General features: G+C 48.1%; 2 protein-coding genes across 4 annotated transcripts; both read right to left on the bottom strand.

Annotated features, from left to right (window-relative positions):
• Nucleotides 1–1,901: 1,901 nt before the first annotated feature.
• Nucleotides 1,902–12,491, bottom strand: jade1 (jade family PHD finger 1). Of its 3 annotated transcripts, none has more exons than XM_017439588.3 (11): nt 12,341–12,491; nt 10,525–10,607; nt 9,359–9,426; nt 8,453–8,610; nt 8,186–8,370; nt 7,798–8,009; nt 6,849–7,016; nt 6,645–6,761; nt 5,564–6,061; nt 4,500–4,617; nt 1,902–4,418 (listed from the first exon to the last, which is right to left on the bottom strand). In XM_017439588.3, exons 2-11 carry the CDS (start codon nt 10,571–10,573, stop codon nt 3,460–3,462), a joined length of 2,532 nt encoding a protein of 843 aa, XP_017295077.1. In that variant the 5' UTR covers nt 10,574–10,607; nt 12,341–12,491; the 3' UTR covers nt 1,902–3,459. The 3 variants fall into 3 exon arrangements, with proteins under 3 accessions (XP_017295077.1, XP_017295075.1, XP_037833728.1); XM_017439586.3 differs by lacking the exon at nt 12,341–12,491 and adding an exon at nt 12,091–12,311; XM_037977800.1 differs by lacking the exon at nt 12,341–12,491 and adding an exon at nt 11,360–12,037.
• Nucleotides 12,492–13,572: 1,081 nt separating this feature from the next.
• asmt2 (acetylserotonin O-methyltransferase 2) lies at nt 13,573–17,639 on the bottom strand. The gene is made up of 9 exons (XM_017439568.3): nt 17,341–17,639; nt 17,140–17,225; nt 16,434–16,629; nt 15,678–15,807; nt 15,532–15,600; nt 15,344–15,462; nt 15,128–15,265; nt 14,125–14,247; nt 13,573–14,033 (listed from the first exon to the last, which is right to left on the bottom strand). The coding sequence occupies exons 2-9, from the start codon at nt 17,218–17,220 to the stop codon at nt 13,822–13,824; spliced, it is 1,068 nt and encodes a 355-aa protein (XP_017295057.1). The 5' UTR covers nt 17,221–17,225; nt 17,341–17,639; the 3' UTR covers nt 13,573–13,821.

Raw genomic sequence — 17,639 nt, 5'->3', positions numbered from 1 at the left:
GTAAACTGATATTCTGATCATGTTCTAAACTCGAGAACATTAAAAGTTCCTGCAAACGTTTTGAGACGCCAGGTACAATGCTCAGGAACAGTGTTTAACTTCCTGTCTGCGGCCGAAACGAGAGAACCTGTCTTTAAGTTCAATCTTTACAGGAACCAAGTTTTTTTTTTTTTTTTTTTGCTCTTCAGGATGTTTTCGATCAAAAAGATTTTTTATTTATTTTATTTTGACTCCTTCTGTTCTTGTGTTCTTGCGTTCTGCTCGTCCATCATGTGTTCTGTGGGGCGGAGGGGGAGAACATCAGAACTGTTCTTCAGCGGAACCTGGAGAGGAAAGACACTAAGCGCCGCCATGAACCACGAGGCCTTCAGAATAAATCCAAATACTGTCGAGAACCCAGCCGATCTGATCGTTCTCACGTTCTTCGTGCTAACTTTGAGTGAATGTAGAGTTCCCCGTAGAGCCGGAGGTTTTGTTCTAACTGCTGTCGTAGAGAACAGAGACTAACGTGTAAATAATGTATAAGTGATAATAGTTATTCATTTATTGTAAATATCACCAAATTCCTTTTTCCTCGTTTCTGCAGAACGGAGAACGTTTGTTCAGGTTCTCACGTCTGTTGATTCGTGCAATAAAGTGGTGCAACATCCGTCTGCGGCTCGAGTCCCTGATTTATTCTGAGAGAACCCGGAGCTTTTATTTTGAAATTACAGCAGGTTCCTGAGGCACTGAAAGGATCAGATTTCAGAATAAAATGCAGGTTCTGTTCGGGTCCAAACAGGTCGAGGAAAAATGTAAAGTTTTTTTACTACCTGCTGAGTATAAATACACAGAAGTACAAATATCTGTGTATAAATACCTAATAAATGTATAGAAATACACAGAACTAGATACAGATTATTAAAATATATAAATCTGTTTACAGACAGAGCTAGTTCAAGTGTAGATCCAGACTGTATAGATGTGCAAAACTATGTAATTATAGATCCAGACTTTATAGATATCTGAACATAGAAATAGAGGGATAGATGTGCACGAAGAGGCACTTATAGATCCAGAGAATATAGACAGCTCAATGTAGAAATTGACACAGATGTGCAGAATAAAGCAATTATAGATCCAGGCAATATAGATTCCTTCATGTAGATCTAGAGCGATAGATGTGCTAAAGTAGGCAGTTCTAGATCCAGACAGTGTAGAAAGCTCAACATAGAAATAGAGGCATAGATGAGCAAAAATTTGGCACTTATCTATACAGTCTGGATCTATAAATGCCAAATTGTGCATATCTATCCGTCTATTTCTATGTTCAGATATAGATCTAGACCAATATAGATAGCTCTACGTAGATAGAGGGATAGATCTGCACAAAGAGGCACTTATAGATCCTGAGAATGTAGACAGCTCAATGTAGAAATAGACGGATAGATATGCACAATTTGGCATTTATAGATCCAGACTGTATAGATAGCTTAATGTAGAAATAGAGGGATAGATGGGCACGAATAGGCACTTATAGATCCAGACAACATAGATCGCTGAATGTAGATCCAGATGACTAAATATGCGTAAATAGGTAATTATAGAGCTACAGAATATAGATGGCTGAATGCAGATCTCGGCAAGTAGGAATGCAAAATTAGGTCATTATAGACCTAGATAATATAGATGTACATTTATTCTATTTAATATTTATTATACTTTAAATTTTGTTGCTTTTTTTTACAATAAAAAAAATGAACTCTCATCTAAAATAAGTATATCTATACCTCCCAGCCACAACCTGCAAGGACCTGTAAGAACCTGTGAGGATCTGTTAGGACCTGTGAGGACCTGCGAGGACCTCCTGCAGACCTGCGAGGACCTGTTAGGACCTTCTGACAAATGTCTCAGACAGGAAGGAATCTTCTCAGCATTTTATTTCTCTCACATCAAACGTTCTCGTTGCATAACATCAGTCCAGCAGCAGACGGTACAAAAAGACGCTTCTTTATTTCCGTGTAAAAATATCTTCGCTCGCCTCGAACCCGCGCCGGCCTCTTAGTGCAAATGCTTCAAATTAAAGTTAGGCACACGATACACTTAAGTGCTGATGGCTGTTAAAACATTATTTCCTCTTATTTTTGTGTTTCCTGTTCATGATGTGGCGCCTGCAGCCCGCGGCGCTCAAACAGGAACAGGACGGCAGCTTCACTTCCTGTTTCGGACTCTTAACGTCGGAGAAAAGCCGAAAAAAAAAAAAAAAAAACCTCGGACCTACGGAGACGCGTTAGCTTATGAGATCAGGATCGTCTTCGAGCTTCTTTAGATCCAGACGCAGATAAATCTGTCCACAAAACCCACAAAGATCAGAAATAACTTCAGGGACGTGTCCAACTCAGGTGTCCTCAGGTCTGGAATCAGTCAGGCTGCCTGTTTAAGGGAGCACAGGTAGTCACAGGGCTGTTTGGGATCATGGTGTGTAATGTGGGGGACAGGAAGCTGAGGACAGAGTTGTCTCAGGAGCTCAGAAAGACACTGATTGGCAAGAAGGTTAAAGGTCAAGACTAGAAGACCATCTCCAAGCAGCTGGACGGTCCTGAGACTACAGAAGGTCCACTTGACTGGAGACAGCCTCCCTGGACGTGTCCATGAGAGGACAAACTGAAGAGACGGATAATACGAATGATGACCAAAGAGACCAGAAGAACTTCTAAAGGGTTCAGAGGTGAACTCCAAGGTCAAAGGTCATCAGATCGCAGCATCTGTCTGTTTGAGACAAAGTGGACCTGACGGAAGACAACCGAGGAGGACACCAGGTCATAAAGACAGACTGGGACAACCGGTGAAAGACGGTGTCCGTCCACACAGAAATTTAATCTGAATAAATTAATCTGAAGCGCGCGACCGAATACCGCCAGGAACCGAACCTCCGACTCAAACCGCTGATCCACAGCCTCCCTGTGGAAGGACAGAACCCTGACCCTACAGGAGGGACACGGAGGAGGCTCGGTTCTGTTCCGGGTCAGGGTCTGATCAGGGTCCAGTGAAATCTGAAGACTATCGAGGCTTCCTGGACCCAGATGTGCTGCGACCAGGAGGACCAGGACACCTGGGGACACCTGAGGACACCTGAGGATGTCTCAGAGGACCAGAAAAGTTAACGGTCCCGCCCCTTTTTGTTCATTTTTAAATAATTCTGTTGAATTAAAACTCATTCGTTGATTTTCTGTAAATTTTATTCTTTTTCTCGAGTTTCGGTTTCTTTCTGTGACATTCGACCTTCGTGGGTTTCTTCTTCTTCTGTGGTTAAAAGGCCGCAGACGGATTTAAGCCGCTCGACGAAGACGGGAGGAAAAAATAAATAAATAAAATCAGACTTCAAAGGAAAATATTTCCCATTAAGGTACAGATAAAAAAATAAATAACGGCTCTGACGGAGAAGCGGCTAACACTGGTCTCAGTCGGCGGGCGGCGCCATCAGGACGCCAGCACGCCCCGGCGGATCACGTCGGCGCCGTACTGGCGCCCCAGCGACGAGTCGCCCCTCAGTTTGTGGGCGTGGCACTGCTTCAGGCAGGGCTCCAGCTCGCCGTCGCCCACGTCGTTCTCGGTGCCGGTGCGGAGCCGCGTCCTGGGGTACGACGGCGCCGACGTGTTGGTGAGCGGCCGGAGGAGGGGCTTGCTACGCTCCGCCTCCTGCTCCTCCCTCAGCGGCTTGTTGCTCCTCTTGGGGACCCGGAACTTGCCCCAGGTCTTCAGGTGTGCGTCCCGGTCGGGGGGCTTTCGGAGCCAGCCGTTGGTTCTGGACACGGCGCCGGGAACCAGGCTGGCTTTGTTAGTGTTTAGGTTGGCGGCGCTCCGTTTGGTCGCCCGCTCGTCTCCGAACCGCTCGTCTGAGTCCGAGTTCCTGATGTCAACCAGCCTGATGGACACCGTCTTCTCCAGGTGCTTCGCCCCGAGCCCGCTCACCTGGCAGCCCTCCGTCACGTCGCCCCGCCTCTTCCTCGCTCGCTCCTCCGGCTCGTCTTTCCGCCTCACCAGCGCCTCGTTTTCTCGCCCCGCGGCGTCTCGCCTCGGGCCTGTGGCGCCCGCGGGTTTGTGCAGCTTGACGGCAGCGGATTCCAGAAGGACCTCTGGCCTCTGGAGCTTCGGGAGGAAGATCTGCAGCCTCATGTGGGACTTCTGGACTTTGGCGCCGCCGCCGTCGCCACCGCCCTCCGGGATTCGGGAGCTCTTGCCGTCCTTCGTCTCCGGGAGCTTCCTGTCGGACGGTGACGGGTCGGGCGGGCTTTTCCCGTCGCCGCTTCTCCTCCTCCTCTGCTTCGCCGAGCCTCGCTTGGATTTCAGTCCAGAGTGAGTCAGCGGGGAGGCGGAGCCCTGCGACGACAACCATCCGAGGGAGAAGAGCGTCTCCAGGTCCTTCTCCGAGGGATCGCCTGGAACAGACAGGACAGACGTGAAGCTGCGGGACAGAGGCAAACGTTACGGCGCCGTGCCCGGCGGCGGCATCGCCTCACCGTTCAGCAGCTCGTGGTCCAGCAGACGGATCTGGTGCTGGAAGATCTGCTCGTGGATTTTACAGAGCGAGCGCTTCATCTTCTCCCGCCGCGTCACCATGTAGGTCAAGTTACGGACCTGAGGAGCAAACAGACCTGCGGTTTTTATCGGGTCGCATCAGACGACAGCGTGAGACGGCGAGAAGCGAAGAAGACAAGAAAATAAAGAGTTAAATCTGTTTTAAAAACAAGAATCAGTCTCAGTTCAGGCTGAAAGACACCTGGAACACCTGTCCCTGTCCATCTGTGTCCCTGTCCATCTGTGTCCCTGTCCACCTGCCTCCCTGTCCATCGGCGTCCCTGCCCTGCTGTGTACCTGCCCTCCAGTGTCCCTGTCCTCCTGCAGCCCTGTCCACCAGCTGTCCCTGCCCTGCTGTGTACCTGCCCTCCAGTGTCCCTGTCCTCCTGCAGCCCTGTCCACCAGCTGTCCCTGCCCTCCTGTGTCTCTGTCCCCCAGTGTCCCTGTCCACCTCTTCTTTTGCGCCAAACAAATAACCCTTAAAGCTCAAACCAAATGTCTTCTGGGGGACAGTTTAATGGTCATTCGAGACGAAGACGGAGCCGTTTGTCCACAATGACAAGAAGTCCGTTTGGAGGACACTGAACCGGCTGCGGAGCACGGCGGTGGTGGCATCATGCTGTGGCTCCTCGGAGCTCTGATTTTATTTCAGGACGTTTCGGTCCTAAAACAACCAATAAAACAATTTATTTTAAAACTTGTTGCTGAATTTATTTATTTTCTATAAAAATAAAAACCTGAAATAGTTTAATGTTCTTGAAGAACCGTCGGTTCTGAAATAAATAAAATGTGAATTATCAGGTAGATTGTGTCTCGATACTAATTTTATTTAGTTGGACGATGAAAACGAGCTAACAAGCTAACAGAACCCTGAGCTAACAGAACCCTGATCAGAACCAGCTGGAGGTTCTGGTTCTGGGTTTAAAACTGTCTCGAAGCAGACGCAGCCTCCGTTGGCTCCAGCCTTTATTCAGCTCCTCCCTGAGCTCCTCCAGGAGGAACCTACCCTCTCCAGGTCCTGCCGGAGGTGCGTGAACAGCTGCAGGCGCCGCAGCAGCACCTCCTGCTCGCAGCGCGCCAGGCTCTCCTCCTCGTCCTTCTTGGGCACCAGGAGCGGCTGGTTGAAGCTGGCTTTGCGCTTCAGTTTCCAGTACTGGTAGAGGAAGTCCACCACCTCCGGGGACAGCTTCAGGTTCTTGGCCACCTCCTCCACCTCCACGAACTGGTAGAACTCCTCCTCCATCTCCTGGAGCTTCATCTTGCGGAGGTTGACCCTCTTCTCCTGCTGCTGGTTGCTGAGCTCCTCCTGGTCGCTGCTCGCCCACCTCCTCTTCTCCCGGGGGCTCCCCTTGGCGCCGGGCTCGGCTCCTTCCAGCCCGGAGTGTTTGGGGCAGAAGGACTTGAACTTCACCTCGTCGTCCTCCGTCAGCACCGTGTTCATGTCCAGGCCGGCGTGGAGCCCGCACGTCACGTGGAACGCCGTCCGGCAGTTTTTGGCAGAACACTGGAGGTGAAAACAGAAAGAGATCAGATCAGACCGATCCTCCATCTTTGAATGTTTGACCTGCGGCAGACGACAGTCAGAGCGACCTCGGTTTAGAAAACTGGAGAGAAATTAGCGTAAAAGCAACGAGCTAACAGTTTAATGTCTGAGCAATGACCTCTGAGAAGCTGCTCGTCAATCTGGGAGGGGTCAAAGGTCGTTTGGAGAGAGAAAGATTGTTCTCAACACCCTGAAGGTCAGACCGCGCAACGAGCTCCACCTCAGACTCTACAGGCCATAGTTAGCAGGTCAAAGGTTAAAGCCTCTTCTCTCTAAAAACAACATGGCAGCTCGACTTCTGGAGCAGAACCAGACCAGAGGACGGATGTTTACCCAGAATGCACTGCAGCTGTCAGCACAGTGGTGGAGGGCTGATGGTTTGGGCTGATTCTGGAGTCAGATGTGAGGCCGTCTGTCAGAACCGTTTTGACGCTCTGAGGTCAAAGTTCAGAGACCCGAACCAGAAACTTCCTCTAAACTTTGAGCAGCATTTCAGCTTCTGTCTGAATCCTGATGTGTGTGTGTGTGTGTGTGTGGACCGGACCTGGATGCAGGCTCCCGTCTTCTCTTTGCACAGGCAGCAGATCAGAGCCCACCGGTTGCTGGGAATGTGCGACACGTTGGTGATGGGCTCCATTTTCTCCGGGTTCCCGATGCTCACCTGCGCGGCAGATTTCAAACAGCGGCGTTCAGACGCGAGCGGCGGATTACAGGCACGGGAACGACGCGTAGAAAGGCGGATCGGTACCTCTGGGATCCACAAGGCACAGCTGACGTGGACCCACTTGGTGCCGCTGCGCGTCGGCTTCATGGCTCCGCCCTTCTTGGGGCACAGCTGGCACTTTGGGAGGATGCCGAGCGCACAAATCCGACACAGCCAGCTGCCTTTTGGGACTTTCTGGATGCCGTAACACGCCTGAGAAAATAAACAAAAACTAAACAAAGTGTTTCCAAAACATGTAAACAAAATGTTTACATTTTTATTTAAATCTAAATTAAACCAACAAAAATAAGAATTTACAGATTTTATTATTGTGCTACAGTTCTGTTATTATTAGCTTTAATCTAGCCTTTGGCTACTTCTCTCTTTTGAGCTAACTTTTAATACTTTCAGCTGATAGCCAGCTTTTTACTAGAGTTAGCTTCTTGATAGCCTTTTGCTACTTTTAGGTTTAAGGCCTTTCGCTGCCTTTTGCTAGTTTTGCTTACTTTAGCTTTTAGCTGCTGTTTTGCTCGTTTTAGCTAGCTATTTTAGCTCATAGCCAGCTTTTAACTGATTTTAGCTTCTTGCTAGCCTGATCAGCCTCTTTTGCTGCATTTAGCTCCCAGCCATTTCACACTCTTAGCTAGGCTCTTGCTTTTAGCTACCGTTCTGTTAGCTTTAATCTAGCCTTTGTCTACTTTTCTCTTTTAGCTAACTTTTTGCTGCTTTTAGCTAGTGCTACATTTAGCTATCATTTTGCTTACTACAACTGACTTTCTGCTACTTTTAGCTAGCCAGCTTTATACTAGCATTAGCTACTTGCTAGCCTTTTGATGCTTTAATTCTTAAATATCCTTTTGCAACATTTAGCTTCCAGCTGTTTCATTCTTCAGCTAGCCATCTACCTACTTTCAGCTTTAAGCTAACCTTCGGCTGCTTTCAGTTATCGTTTGCTCCCTTTAGCTTTCAGCTCGCGTTCGGCTCATCTCCTGACCTGATGGACGCAGATGTTGCACTTGTCGCAGAACACCATCTCGTTATTGTCCTCCCCGTCCGGCGACAGGCAGACGTCGCAGACCACGTCCTCGTCGAACTCGATGCCAAGCCCCTCCCCCGTCTCCACGGCGTGCGTCATGTTCTCGTGGCAGCAGCGCTCGAACTCCTCCATCACCCGCTCCATCGTGAGCTCGTCCAGCGGCGGCATGGCTGCAACAGGAAGTGACAGGAAGGTCTGGACTCGGTTTTAGCGCGTTAGTTAAAAGGCTAACTGAAAGCTTAAAGTACAGATTAAAGCTAACAGTAGCTAAAAGCTAAACGTAGCTTCTGAAGGAATTAAAGAGCCGCCGAACGTTTTGATGGCGGCTCGGCGCTTGGGAACCCACCCATCTCTGCGAACTCCTCGTTGATGATCTGCAGCCATGCCACGTCCTCCTCGTTCAGGTCGTAGCGGCACATTCCCTCCGCCAGCGTCCGGATGTCCACGTAGCCGAGCGCCTCAGTCCCGGACGTCCGGATCAGCTTCTTCGGCCGGATGAACATGACCTCCTTTCCTTTCTCCGCCAGCACTCTGCACAACGGAGGAGTTCACAAACGTTCAGCCGCGGCTCGAGGGCTAAACAACACGCCAAGTTTTAGCTTTTTGTCCCCACCTGGCAACCAGCTGTGGAATGGACTGAGGACTGACGGGGACCTGGACACCCTTCTCCCACTCCTGCCTCCACGGGTCCGCCAGGACGTAGTAGTCCTCCGGGTTCAGCTGATACGAGTCGTGGACCTTCATGGCTGTGATCAGGTCAGTCCTGAAAACCTGAGGGAGAGAGCTGAAGACTTTACTGCGTTTACAAAACAAACAAACAAACAAACAAACAGCAGCTTGAAGGTGTCAGAAAAGGTGGATTTTTACAACAAAATGAACAGAAACGTGAAAGATTTTAACATTTCTGTTTGATGGTGCACGTCGTTATAAAAACACGATGAAATCAGAATTTTGCTCCCAGTTTATCATCATCTCCGCTCAAATAATGATGCTTTCACTGCCCCTTAAAAGTGTGAACTTTTAGCTTCGCTGCTGCTTCCTGTTCGTCCGTTTACTGCAAACTAAACACCTGAGCAAGAACCGGACCCAAACAAAGTCCTACCTGGACCCAGATTACAGGATTTTCTGTTTGAGGCAGTTTAATAAAAAAATCGGACATCTCTGGTTATTTTTGTTTTTCTTCGTCCGAGGTGGAGACCCGGAAGGAAAGAGACTTCTCCAGACTCAGATTTAACCAGATGTTTTGGGCCCCGCTGTTTTTATCTCCCGTTTCCTGTAAACAAACTTCTAAACGATGGAAAATTCCAAAACTTAACATATTTAGGGTAAAGACGGTCTGGTGGGAGTCCCTGTTTTACTTTAATTTAATGTTTTTTCTGGTCAGATGAGTCATTAGTTGGACGGTGTTTCACTCATTAAACAAAAGGAGCAACACAAAGACTGGTTTTAGTGTTTCGTCAGTAAACGGTTCTTTAGTCGAACGGGTCGGACGCGTTGTGAAAGCGGGTCGCAGACGTACCTCGGAGGGTTTCTGCCCGGTTCCCCTCCGGTGCTGCGACGAGTGTTGGGACCAGCAGGTGGAGCTACCTGGTGGAGAAACGACACAAACACGAAATGTCAGCGTCTCTTTTTAAAGGTCAGGAAACACGAGGCGATCGGGAGAAACTCTCCTAAAGAGGAAACATAAACTGACATAGAAGGATGTTTTGAAGGTTTTATCAGCAGTAAACAGGTCGATGTTCCTGTCGAGGTTCTTTGTTATAAATTCAGCTTTTCTGAAAACAAAGGAAGTATCCAGACCCCGTCGCTTTCTGCCTGACGCTCCAGATGTTTGTTTTTATCTTCAGTCTGGACTCGAAAACAGGCAGGCCGTCTGTGAGGCCAGTTTTAGGTCCTGATGGGGTCCAGGACTCTGGTCCAGTCCGAGGTCCTGAGCTCCGTGGAGCAGGTTCTTCGTGGTGTTCAGAGTTCCCTCGACTACCGCCGCCGTGCTTCGCTGCAGAATGTTGAGATCCGAGGCCGAACGTCCGGGTCTGGTTCCCGGTGTTCTGCTCCGAGGAGAAGCTTCCACCGAGCCTCGGAGTCCAGGTCCCATCTTCACGCAGGAGTCACCATGATCTGAGCTCTCAGGGGAGTCCTGGTTCCTCCATTTGAGAACCACGGAGGCCGAGGAGCTCCGTCCCTGAGCTCTGCAGGCAGTTCCTCTGGAGGATCTTCTACAGAGAGCCTCACAACTCGACTCTAACCGAGGTGTGGAAACATCTCAGCTGCAAACAGCGAAGGGGCGTGAATACTTCCTGAAGGTGAAGCTGCGTTTCAGCCGGCCTACCTGACCTGCCAGGACGTCTTTAAAGGTTCAAATACGCCTCCTGTTCCTACTCTGCCTCTCACCGAAGCTCTGCTTTCCCTTCACCTGTGTCCGTTTCTCCTTCTTCTCTGCTTGTTTCAGTCCTGAACATTAAACTCAGACTCACTCTACCTGAGCGTTACAACTTAGAGGCGACGTGGCCTCCACTACCTCCAAATAAAATTAAATAAAATCCTTACAGACGGTCATTTAAAAGGTAAGAATTTAAAATACTGCATCACTAATCTTTCTTCTGCTGTAGATCTTTCAGTGGCAGGAGACTCCAAACACATTTAAATCTGTTTATAAACACGTCATGAAGGCGATTTTTCACTTACTTCCATTGTCGGAGTCGTCGCTGCTGCTGGGGTGTCGGATTCTCTTCATCGTGTTTTGTCTGTTGAGCTCAGGGGTGGGGGCACTTCACAAAAAATAAACAAAAACATAAGATGTTAATTTACAATAAATATCAATAAAAAGGTAACTCAGAACCTCAGTAAACCACAGTTCATGGTTCCTCTACAGTTTGTGTTCTGAATCTGCGTCTGTTAGCAAAATATCTCACGACCCAGCGGACGGATTCGAATAAACCTTCGATTCAAGATGGCTGCCGCAGCTAATCGACCTTACCGGACACGGAAGCGGATCTATCTCGGTCAGCCTAGCTAAAACTCGGCGTGGTGGTAGCCGAGGGTTACCCCCAGCGAGTGCTCTGAGCTCGAACAGATCTTTGTGTAAAACTCAGAAACAAACACCTGAGATTTCAAACAAAAAAACATCTTGATGCCGGGAGACAAATCATCAAATTTAAACAAACTACTGCTCATTTTAAAGCTTCTGAGGCGGAGGATTTGATAATAATAAACTAATAATGAAAAGTTCCTCATTCTGCCAGCAGGGGTCACAAACTAAACAAACTAAAACGAGCATAAATAAACAGTTAATTGTAGTTATTTTAAATCTTGCATCACAACTGAAACTTTAAGAACACATTGATTTGTTTCTTGTTAAATTCAGTAAAGTTTAGTTTAAAAAAACACTTTTAAATAATCAAGTACGAGCTACTAAATCTACAAACTACTCTAGTCCCTTTCCTTACAGATTATTTGCGTGTTTTTTACTGTTTTGACATAAAAACAACAGTGAGTGAGGGGAAAAAACAATTTTTTTTACGTTTCCTTGGTGATCCCAAAGCATCATAAACTCGTTCAATAAAAAATAAATGTGCACCTAAAAGGTTAGCATGTTAGTTATGTCGGTTAACGTTTGAATTACAATCAGGCGCTTAAAACATAAACAAAAACAAACAAGGCGAGAGGCGCAAACTCTTATCTTAGCAGGCTAGGCTAACTGTTAGCTTAGCATATGCTAACGTGATGCCCGACTAAACAGCGCTTATTTGGGGGGGAGACAAATAACTGCGTGCTGTAAAATGAAGCTCGAACGTGTTCTGAAGAGCAACGTTGGGTTTTGTGTAAAATTGCTGCAACTTTTTTTAAAACGACGGCGAACTGCGTCGTGCGTTTTAATCCGTCAGCTACTTCCAGCAGCAGCGCGTTAGCCTGATCGCTAACGCCCCGCTGTTATGTAACCCGCAGGCCCACCCACATCCAGGCGCCTGACGTGGAAAACAATATTTTAAAAATATTCGAGCACCATAAGCCACGGTTTAGCGATATATGCCTGAACTGATCGGTTTGCACCGCGAAGGTTGACGCCAGAGTAAGAAACGTAGGCTAGCAACTGTAGCTAGCTGACAGTTAGTGGTTAGCATTAGCCACTGATGCTAGCATCGCTCCTACAGTGCCGCTCATTAACCTCAGCCGGTGCCTGCTAACTGTCAGAGGTTAAAGGTCAAACTCTGGTTCAGATAAAAGTCCACTTGTTTAAGAAGTGCAAACTACCATGAGAGCGTTAGTTAGTTGGTTAGTTAGTTGCCTGTGCGGCTAACTAGCAGTTGTGCAGGGCGGCGTGTTTATCAGCGACGCACTGGCTCAGGTTAATCTTTGGCGCCATTTTAAAAATGACGACGTCGCGTTTTCCTAGCGGACCGCTCGTGCGACACGAACCCGCTCAGACATTTCTGCGGAGAAGAGCGCGTTAGAAGCCGAACCGGGCCCGGACGGGTGGGACCGGTTCGGACCGGGTACATACGGAGAAGCGCGGGCGGACTGGAGCGGAGCCGCTGCTGGAGTTTGATACGGGGCGCAGTTTTTCGGGTTTTTTTTTTTTTTTTTTTCTTCAGTGACTTCCGCTTGACCCGCATTCCACACAAACACGGAGCGGCGCGAGCGGCGCGGGCCGGGGAGGAGGGCTCCGAGCCCGGGCTGCAACTGCGCATGCTCCCCGGTGGGTGGCAGCAAAGCCCCGCCGAAACGACCCTGTGTACGGGCGGCGGTCCAAGTCCCCCTCCTTTCCGCGGTGAAGGGAATGCATGTCGCTCGCCAGATTTTAGTTTAACCCATGAGATGTGTTGAGGATGACTCTCAGCTACTACCACACCAAATGTCAGCTCAATATCTGTAAAATTAGCTGAGTTACAGCCTTTTTGCCTTGCTCAAGGATGATTAGCTGTGGCGGCCATTTTAAATAGGAGTGACTCCAAATTTTAATGAGTTGTAGATGAACATCTAATGACCACTTCCTGTGAGTTTTATTAAAATCCGTCCTGCTGTTCATGAGATATTTTGCTAACAGACAAACAGAGTTGATGTCAATAATTAAAACAACAGTTTTCAGCAAAGATCCTTCACATTGTGCAGCCCTTGGAGTATAAGTTGGGGATGACTCTCAGCTACTACCACACCAAATTTTAGCTCAATATCTGCAAAATTGACCGAGTTACAGCCATTTCCCCATTGGTTAAGGTTGATTAGCTGTGGTGGCCATCTTAAATAGGGGAGATTCCAAATTTTAATGAGATGTAGATGAACATCTAATGATCACTTCCTGTGAGTTTCATTAAAATCTGTCCATCGGCTCATGAGATATTTTGCTAACAGACAGTTGTTTTTATTTGCATTTATGTTGCCTAAGTTGGCTGTGGCGGCCATCTTGTTTTGTCTTGACCCCCCAAACTTAACCATTTGTAGGTTTCCACCTGATTGTTTGCTGATGACTGAACTGAAACCCGTCCAGTGCTTCTTGAGATATTTTGCTAACAGACAGGCACAGTTTTAGAAACAGGTGACCCTTACAGCACCAGCTGATTAGCTGTGGCGGCTATCTTAGATAAGGTTGACTCCAGTTGACGTACATTTAATGATCACGTCAATTGAAATTAAAGACAAATTACAGACTGAGGTTAAATAATTTTATTTTAAGGGTTTGAGTTATTTATTTGTTATGGTAAATATAAATACATCACGTCGAGCAGGAAGCTGGAAAAAACACATTTTTCACAATTTTTGGACACATCTGAATAAAGGTTTCCTTTAAAACAAACAGCTATAACTAATAAACAGATTTTATTTCTAAAATTTAAAAAAATCATTTAAAAGTGAAGCAGCTGATTGTTTTATCTCAGTGTCCAGATTGCGAGGTCCTTGTTTTTATTATTTAAAATGTAAATTAGTGCACGTATTTCAGAAAATATTGAATTATTTCTCATGTTTTGAGACAGAAATGCTCTGAGCTCATCTGGTGGCCAAGATGGCGTCGTAGGACTTGCCGGTCCGGCAGACCTGGACGTCGTGGAACCCGGTCCGGGCGAGCAGGTGGGTGTATTCGGACGGCGAGCGCTCCCTGCCCTCCGCCTGGACCAGCATGTTGAGGGAGAACATCTGAGCCGCGACGGGACCTCGCCTGTTCTCGAACAACATGGCCTCCACCAGCAGGACGCCGCCGCCTGACGGGGGCAGAGACTCCGACAGCTGAGCGGAGGTTGGCGAGGGGGGCGGGGATAAAAAACGAGCCGAGCGGTCTGCTCTGAAACTCACCGGGCTTGGAGGCGTCGTGGATCCTCCTCAGCAGAGTCAGGCACTTCTCCTCGGGCCAGTCGTGGATGATTCTGGCCAAGACGTAGAGATCCGCGGCGGGGAGGTCCTCCCTGAAGAAGTCTCCTGCAGGTGAGAGGGTTAGCTGGATGAACACATGAAGGTTCAGGACAAAATCAACTCATCGGGTCAAAACTCTGACAGATTCTGCTGAGTCATTATTTATTTCCTCCAGCAGCAGAACTCTCAGTGGGTTCCTGGTTGTGGAGGAGCTGTGGCCCACTCTTCTTTCCAGCGTTGCTTCAGCTCTCTGACGTTCTGGTTCTGGTTCTGGACAGATGACCTCAGATCTGACTCCAGAATCAGCCCAAACCATCAGCCCTCCATTCTGGGTAAACATCTGTCCTCTGGTTCTGGTTCTGCTCCAGAAGTCTTCTGGTTCCTTCTTAGACAGAAGAGGCTTTAACCTCTGACCTGCTAACTGAGGCCTGTAGAGTCTGAGGTGGAGCTTGTTGCACGGTCTGACCTTCAGGGTGTTGTGAACAATCTTTCTCTCTCCAAACGACCTTTGACCCCTCCCAGATTGATGAGCAGCAGCTTCTCTGAGGTCATTGCTCCGACAATAACTGTTAGCTCGTTGCTTTTATGCTAATTTCTCTCCGGTTTTCTAAACCGAAGTCGCTCTGACTGTCGTCCTTCAGATGAACCTAAGTCGAGCTGCCATGTTGTTTTTAGAGAGAATAGGCTTTAACCGTTGACCTTTAACCTGCTAACTGAGGCCTGTAGAGGCTGAGATGAAGCTCATTGCACAGTCTGACCTTCAGGGGGAAGATCACCAGCTGTCTCCTATTGTGAATAGTCTTTCTCTCTGTAGAACAATGGACTCCAGATGACCTTTGACCCTTCCCAGATTGATTCCCTGAGGTCATTGCTGATGTCTTTCCGCCCTGGCGTCGTGCTAACTCACACCTCCTGCTCTGAAACTTCAAACTTGAAGGAAGCTCACCAGACTGAAACACGACAGCGCCGTCTTCTCGCGGGAAATGCTTCTGAGCCGCTTCGACGACCTCCGGCAGGTCAAACACCACGACAGAGGACGAGGGGTACACCTTCGCCAGCTCGTGAGCCAGAGCGCCGCTGCAGCCTGGGCGTCAACCAGAAAACACAAACCGTTAACAAGGGAGGGGGGGTCGCAGGTGCGGGCGGCGCCGCGGTTTCTCACCTCCGAGATCAACTATCCTCGGGAAGCAGGAGAGGTCGAACGCCGTAACCACGTCGTGTCCATCGAGAACCCAGGAGGAGTTCATCAGACCCATAAACTTCACCATCTCCTGCTCGGACCTGAGGGGGACGTTTCAGAAGAAAACATGAACGTTACACCAAAGAAAAGCATCTTCAGAGAACACCAACCTGTAAATAGCCTGGAAAACGTCTTCAGACGGAACGCCGAAGGTCTTTTCGTACTGACTCCTCCCCTCCCTGGGTGACAGAGAACATCTGTTGGTTTGCGTTGGCGAGGAGGTGCTTTCTGTAGACTTCCTGCCGTTTTTACCGACCTGATGGCGTCCGCGATGTTGCTCCACAGCGGGTAGACAGTCTGGGACTGGTAGACGATCATGTCGTGGAGAGATTTGGCGCTGGCCCTGGCCAGGTACAGGTTCGCCACGTCGGTGCTGCTGTACAGCGCTGTTTGAACAGAGAGCCAAACAGGAAGCTCCAAAAACAGCAGAAAAAATAAAACTTACACCTGAACACAAATCCAACAATACTCAGGATATTCTTCACCAAAATGCTTTTATTCAACAGGTGAGAATTAATTAGGTCGAATATTTAGCTCGTTGCTTTCATGCTAATTTCTCTCCGGTTTTCTAAACCGAGGTCGCTCTGACTGTCGTCTGTCGCAGAAGTCTTCTGGGTCCTTCAGATGAAGCTAAGTCGAGCTGCCATGTTGTTTTTAGAGAGAAGAGGCTTTAACCTTTGACCTTTAACCTGTTTTATTTGTCTCAGGGTTCAGTAAATTAAGCCAATATGAGCAAAAAGACCTAATGATTTAAAAACGTTTCTCATGTAGAGTCGAAAGGATATCAGGAAAAAGAGAAACTACATTAAATAAAGATAGAAATAAACCGACAGAGGTAGAAATATAGAGATAGAAACAGAGACATATAAAGATAGATGAGGAAATAAAGGAATATATGTTTATATACAGAGAGATAAAGAAGCAGATATAGATATGATAGAAATAAAGAGACATGAAGACGAGGCGGACGTCTTTATAAAGACTTGTTTGTCCTCGACGTGTCCCGACTCACCTGGCCTCTCCTCCTCCTCACCTGGCCGGTCAGCCCGCTCCACCTCCAGGATTTCGATGCCCACCAGCGCGTCCAGCAGCCTCTCCGTGCCGTCCACGCTGGCGCCGAGCTCCCGGGCCACAAAGCGGGCGCTGACGGGGTCCCGGGCCTTCAGCAGGAGGTCAAAGACTCCCAACTCGCAGGCCGCAAAAATCACCTGAGGGTGAACAGGTGAGGTTACCTGGGTGTTTAATATTTATGTTGGGATTTAGTTCAGACAGAATCTAAAGCTTATATCAGTGCAGAAAGAGTAATATTTGCCTTTATGTGGTGCAGGATGAGTGTAAGATACACCTTTAGTGCTTTAAAGTACTTCAAAGTACTTAAGTACTACGCTGTACCTAAAGCAGGTGGTATTCTTGAACTAAGATCATTAAGAGATGATATTTATATGAGACATATCAGCGCTCAGAGTGTCAGGGATGACTCTCAGCTACTACCAGCTGACCAGCTGCAGCCATGTTTGTTACTGCTGAGGTGAGGTGGTGATGTCAGCCATCTTGGACAGTTAGGAGGCTGTTTTTGTTTTGTTTTTTTTTGCATCAGGTGATGGTTATCTGAGAGCTTCATCTGGTGGTGCCTGAGATATTTTGCTAACAGAGAGAAGCGGTCGAGCGCGGACGAACACGCCGTGGGAGGGGTGTCCACGTGACCCCTGACCTCTTACCTTTGACACCCTGAAGCCGTTGAAATACTCCAGGAGTCTGAACGGGTAGTCCAGCTCGCTCTGGGAGAGATGCTCTGCCATCACTGCTGCAAAACAAAAACAAATAAAGAATAAAATAATTAAGCCTGTGAGACGGGTCATCAAACCGAGCTGTAAATAAAAATAATGAAAACAAAGATTAAGAAAAGGATGTTTTATTACCGGCGGAAGGGGAGTCAGATCTGCTCCGGCTGCTCGGTGTGAACGTCGGTGCAGTACCGGGTTCAACCGCAGCAGCAGAGGCGGCGCTGCAGGCCTCTTCTGTCGTTATCGTGTTTTTATTTTCACACGAGTCGAGCAAAGTCAGCGACTTAAAACCCACATAAATATAAAGAAAATATAAATTATATTTAAACGTACATCGCCCGTCACAGCAAAGTTATGAAATAAGATAATCTTGTGTTGAAAAATGACGGCGTAGAGGTGAAATCCCGAAAACGCCGTTGAGGCGCGATATCGCG

Source organism: Kryptolebias marmoratus, linkage group LG10 (genome assembly GCF_001649575.2).
Source record: "Kryptolebias marmoratus isolate JLee-2015 linkage group LG10, ASM164957v2, whole genome shotgun sequence".
Lineage (NCBI taxonomy): Eukaryota > Metazoa > Chordata > Actinopteri > Cyprinodontiformes > Rivulidae > Kryptolebias > Kryptolebias marmoratus.
The sequence above is the reverse complement of the archived record's forward strand: the minus strand, read 5'-3'. Positions and strand labels throughout refer to the sequence as shown.

Bases quoted from the DNA above. Each gene is read 5' to 3' on its own strand.
- jade1 (XM_017439588.3), bottom strand. From the start codon at position 10,573: ATGAAGAGAATCCGACACCCCAGCAGCAGCGACGACTCCGACAATGGA. The intron at 9,427-10,524 runs GTAAGTGAAAAA...TTTCTCCACCAG, and splicing joins CGACGACTCCGACAATGGAA to GTAGCTCCACCTGCTGGTCC. The intron at 4,618-5,563 runs GTAGGTTCCTCC...TTTGCTCCTCAG, and splicing joins TCCGGCAGGACCTGGAGAGG to GTCCGTAACTTGACCTACAT.
- asmt2 (XM_017439568.3), bottom strand. From the start codon at position 17,220: ATGGCAGAGCATCTCTCCCAGAGCGAGCTGGACTACCCGTTCAGACTC. The intron at 16,630-17,139 runs GTAAGAGGTCAG...GTTCACCCTCAG, and splicing joins ACGGCTTCAGGGTGTCAAAG to GTGATTTTTGCGGCCTGCGA. The intron at 15,808-16,433 runs GTGAGTCGGGAC...CTGTTCAAACAG, and splicing joins TGAGGAGGAGGAGAGGCCAG to CGCTGTACAGCAGCACCGAC.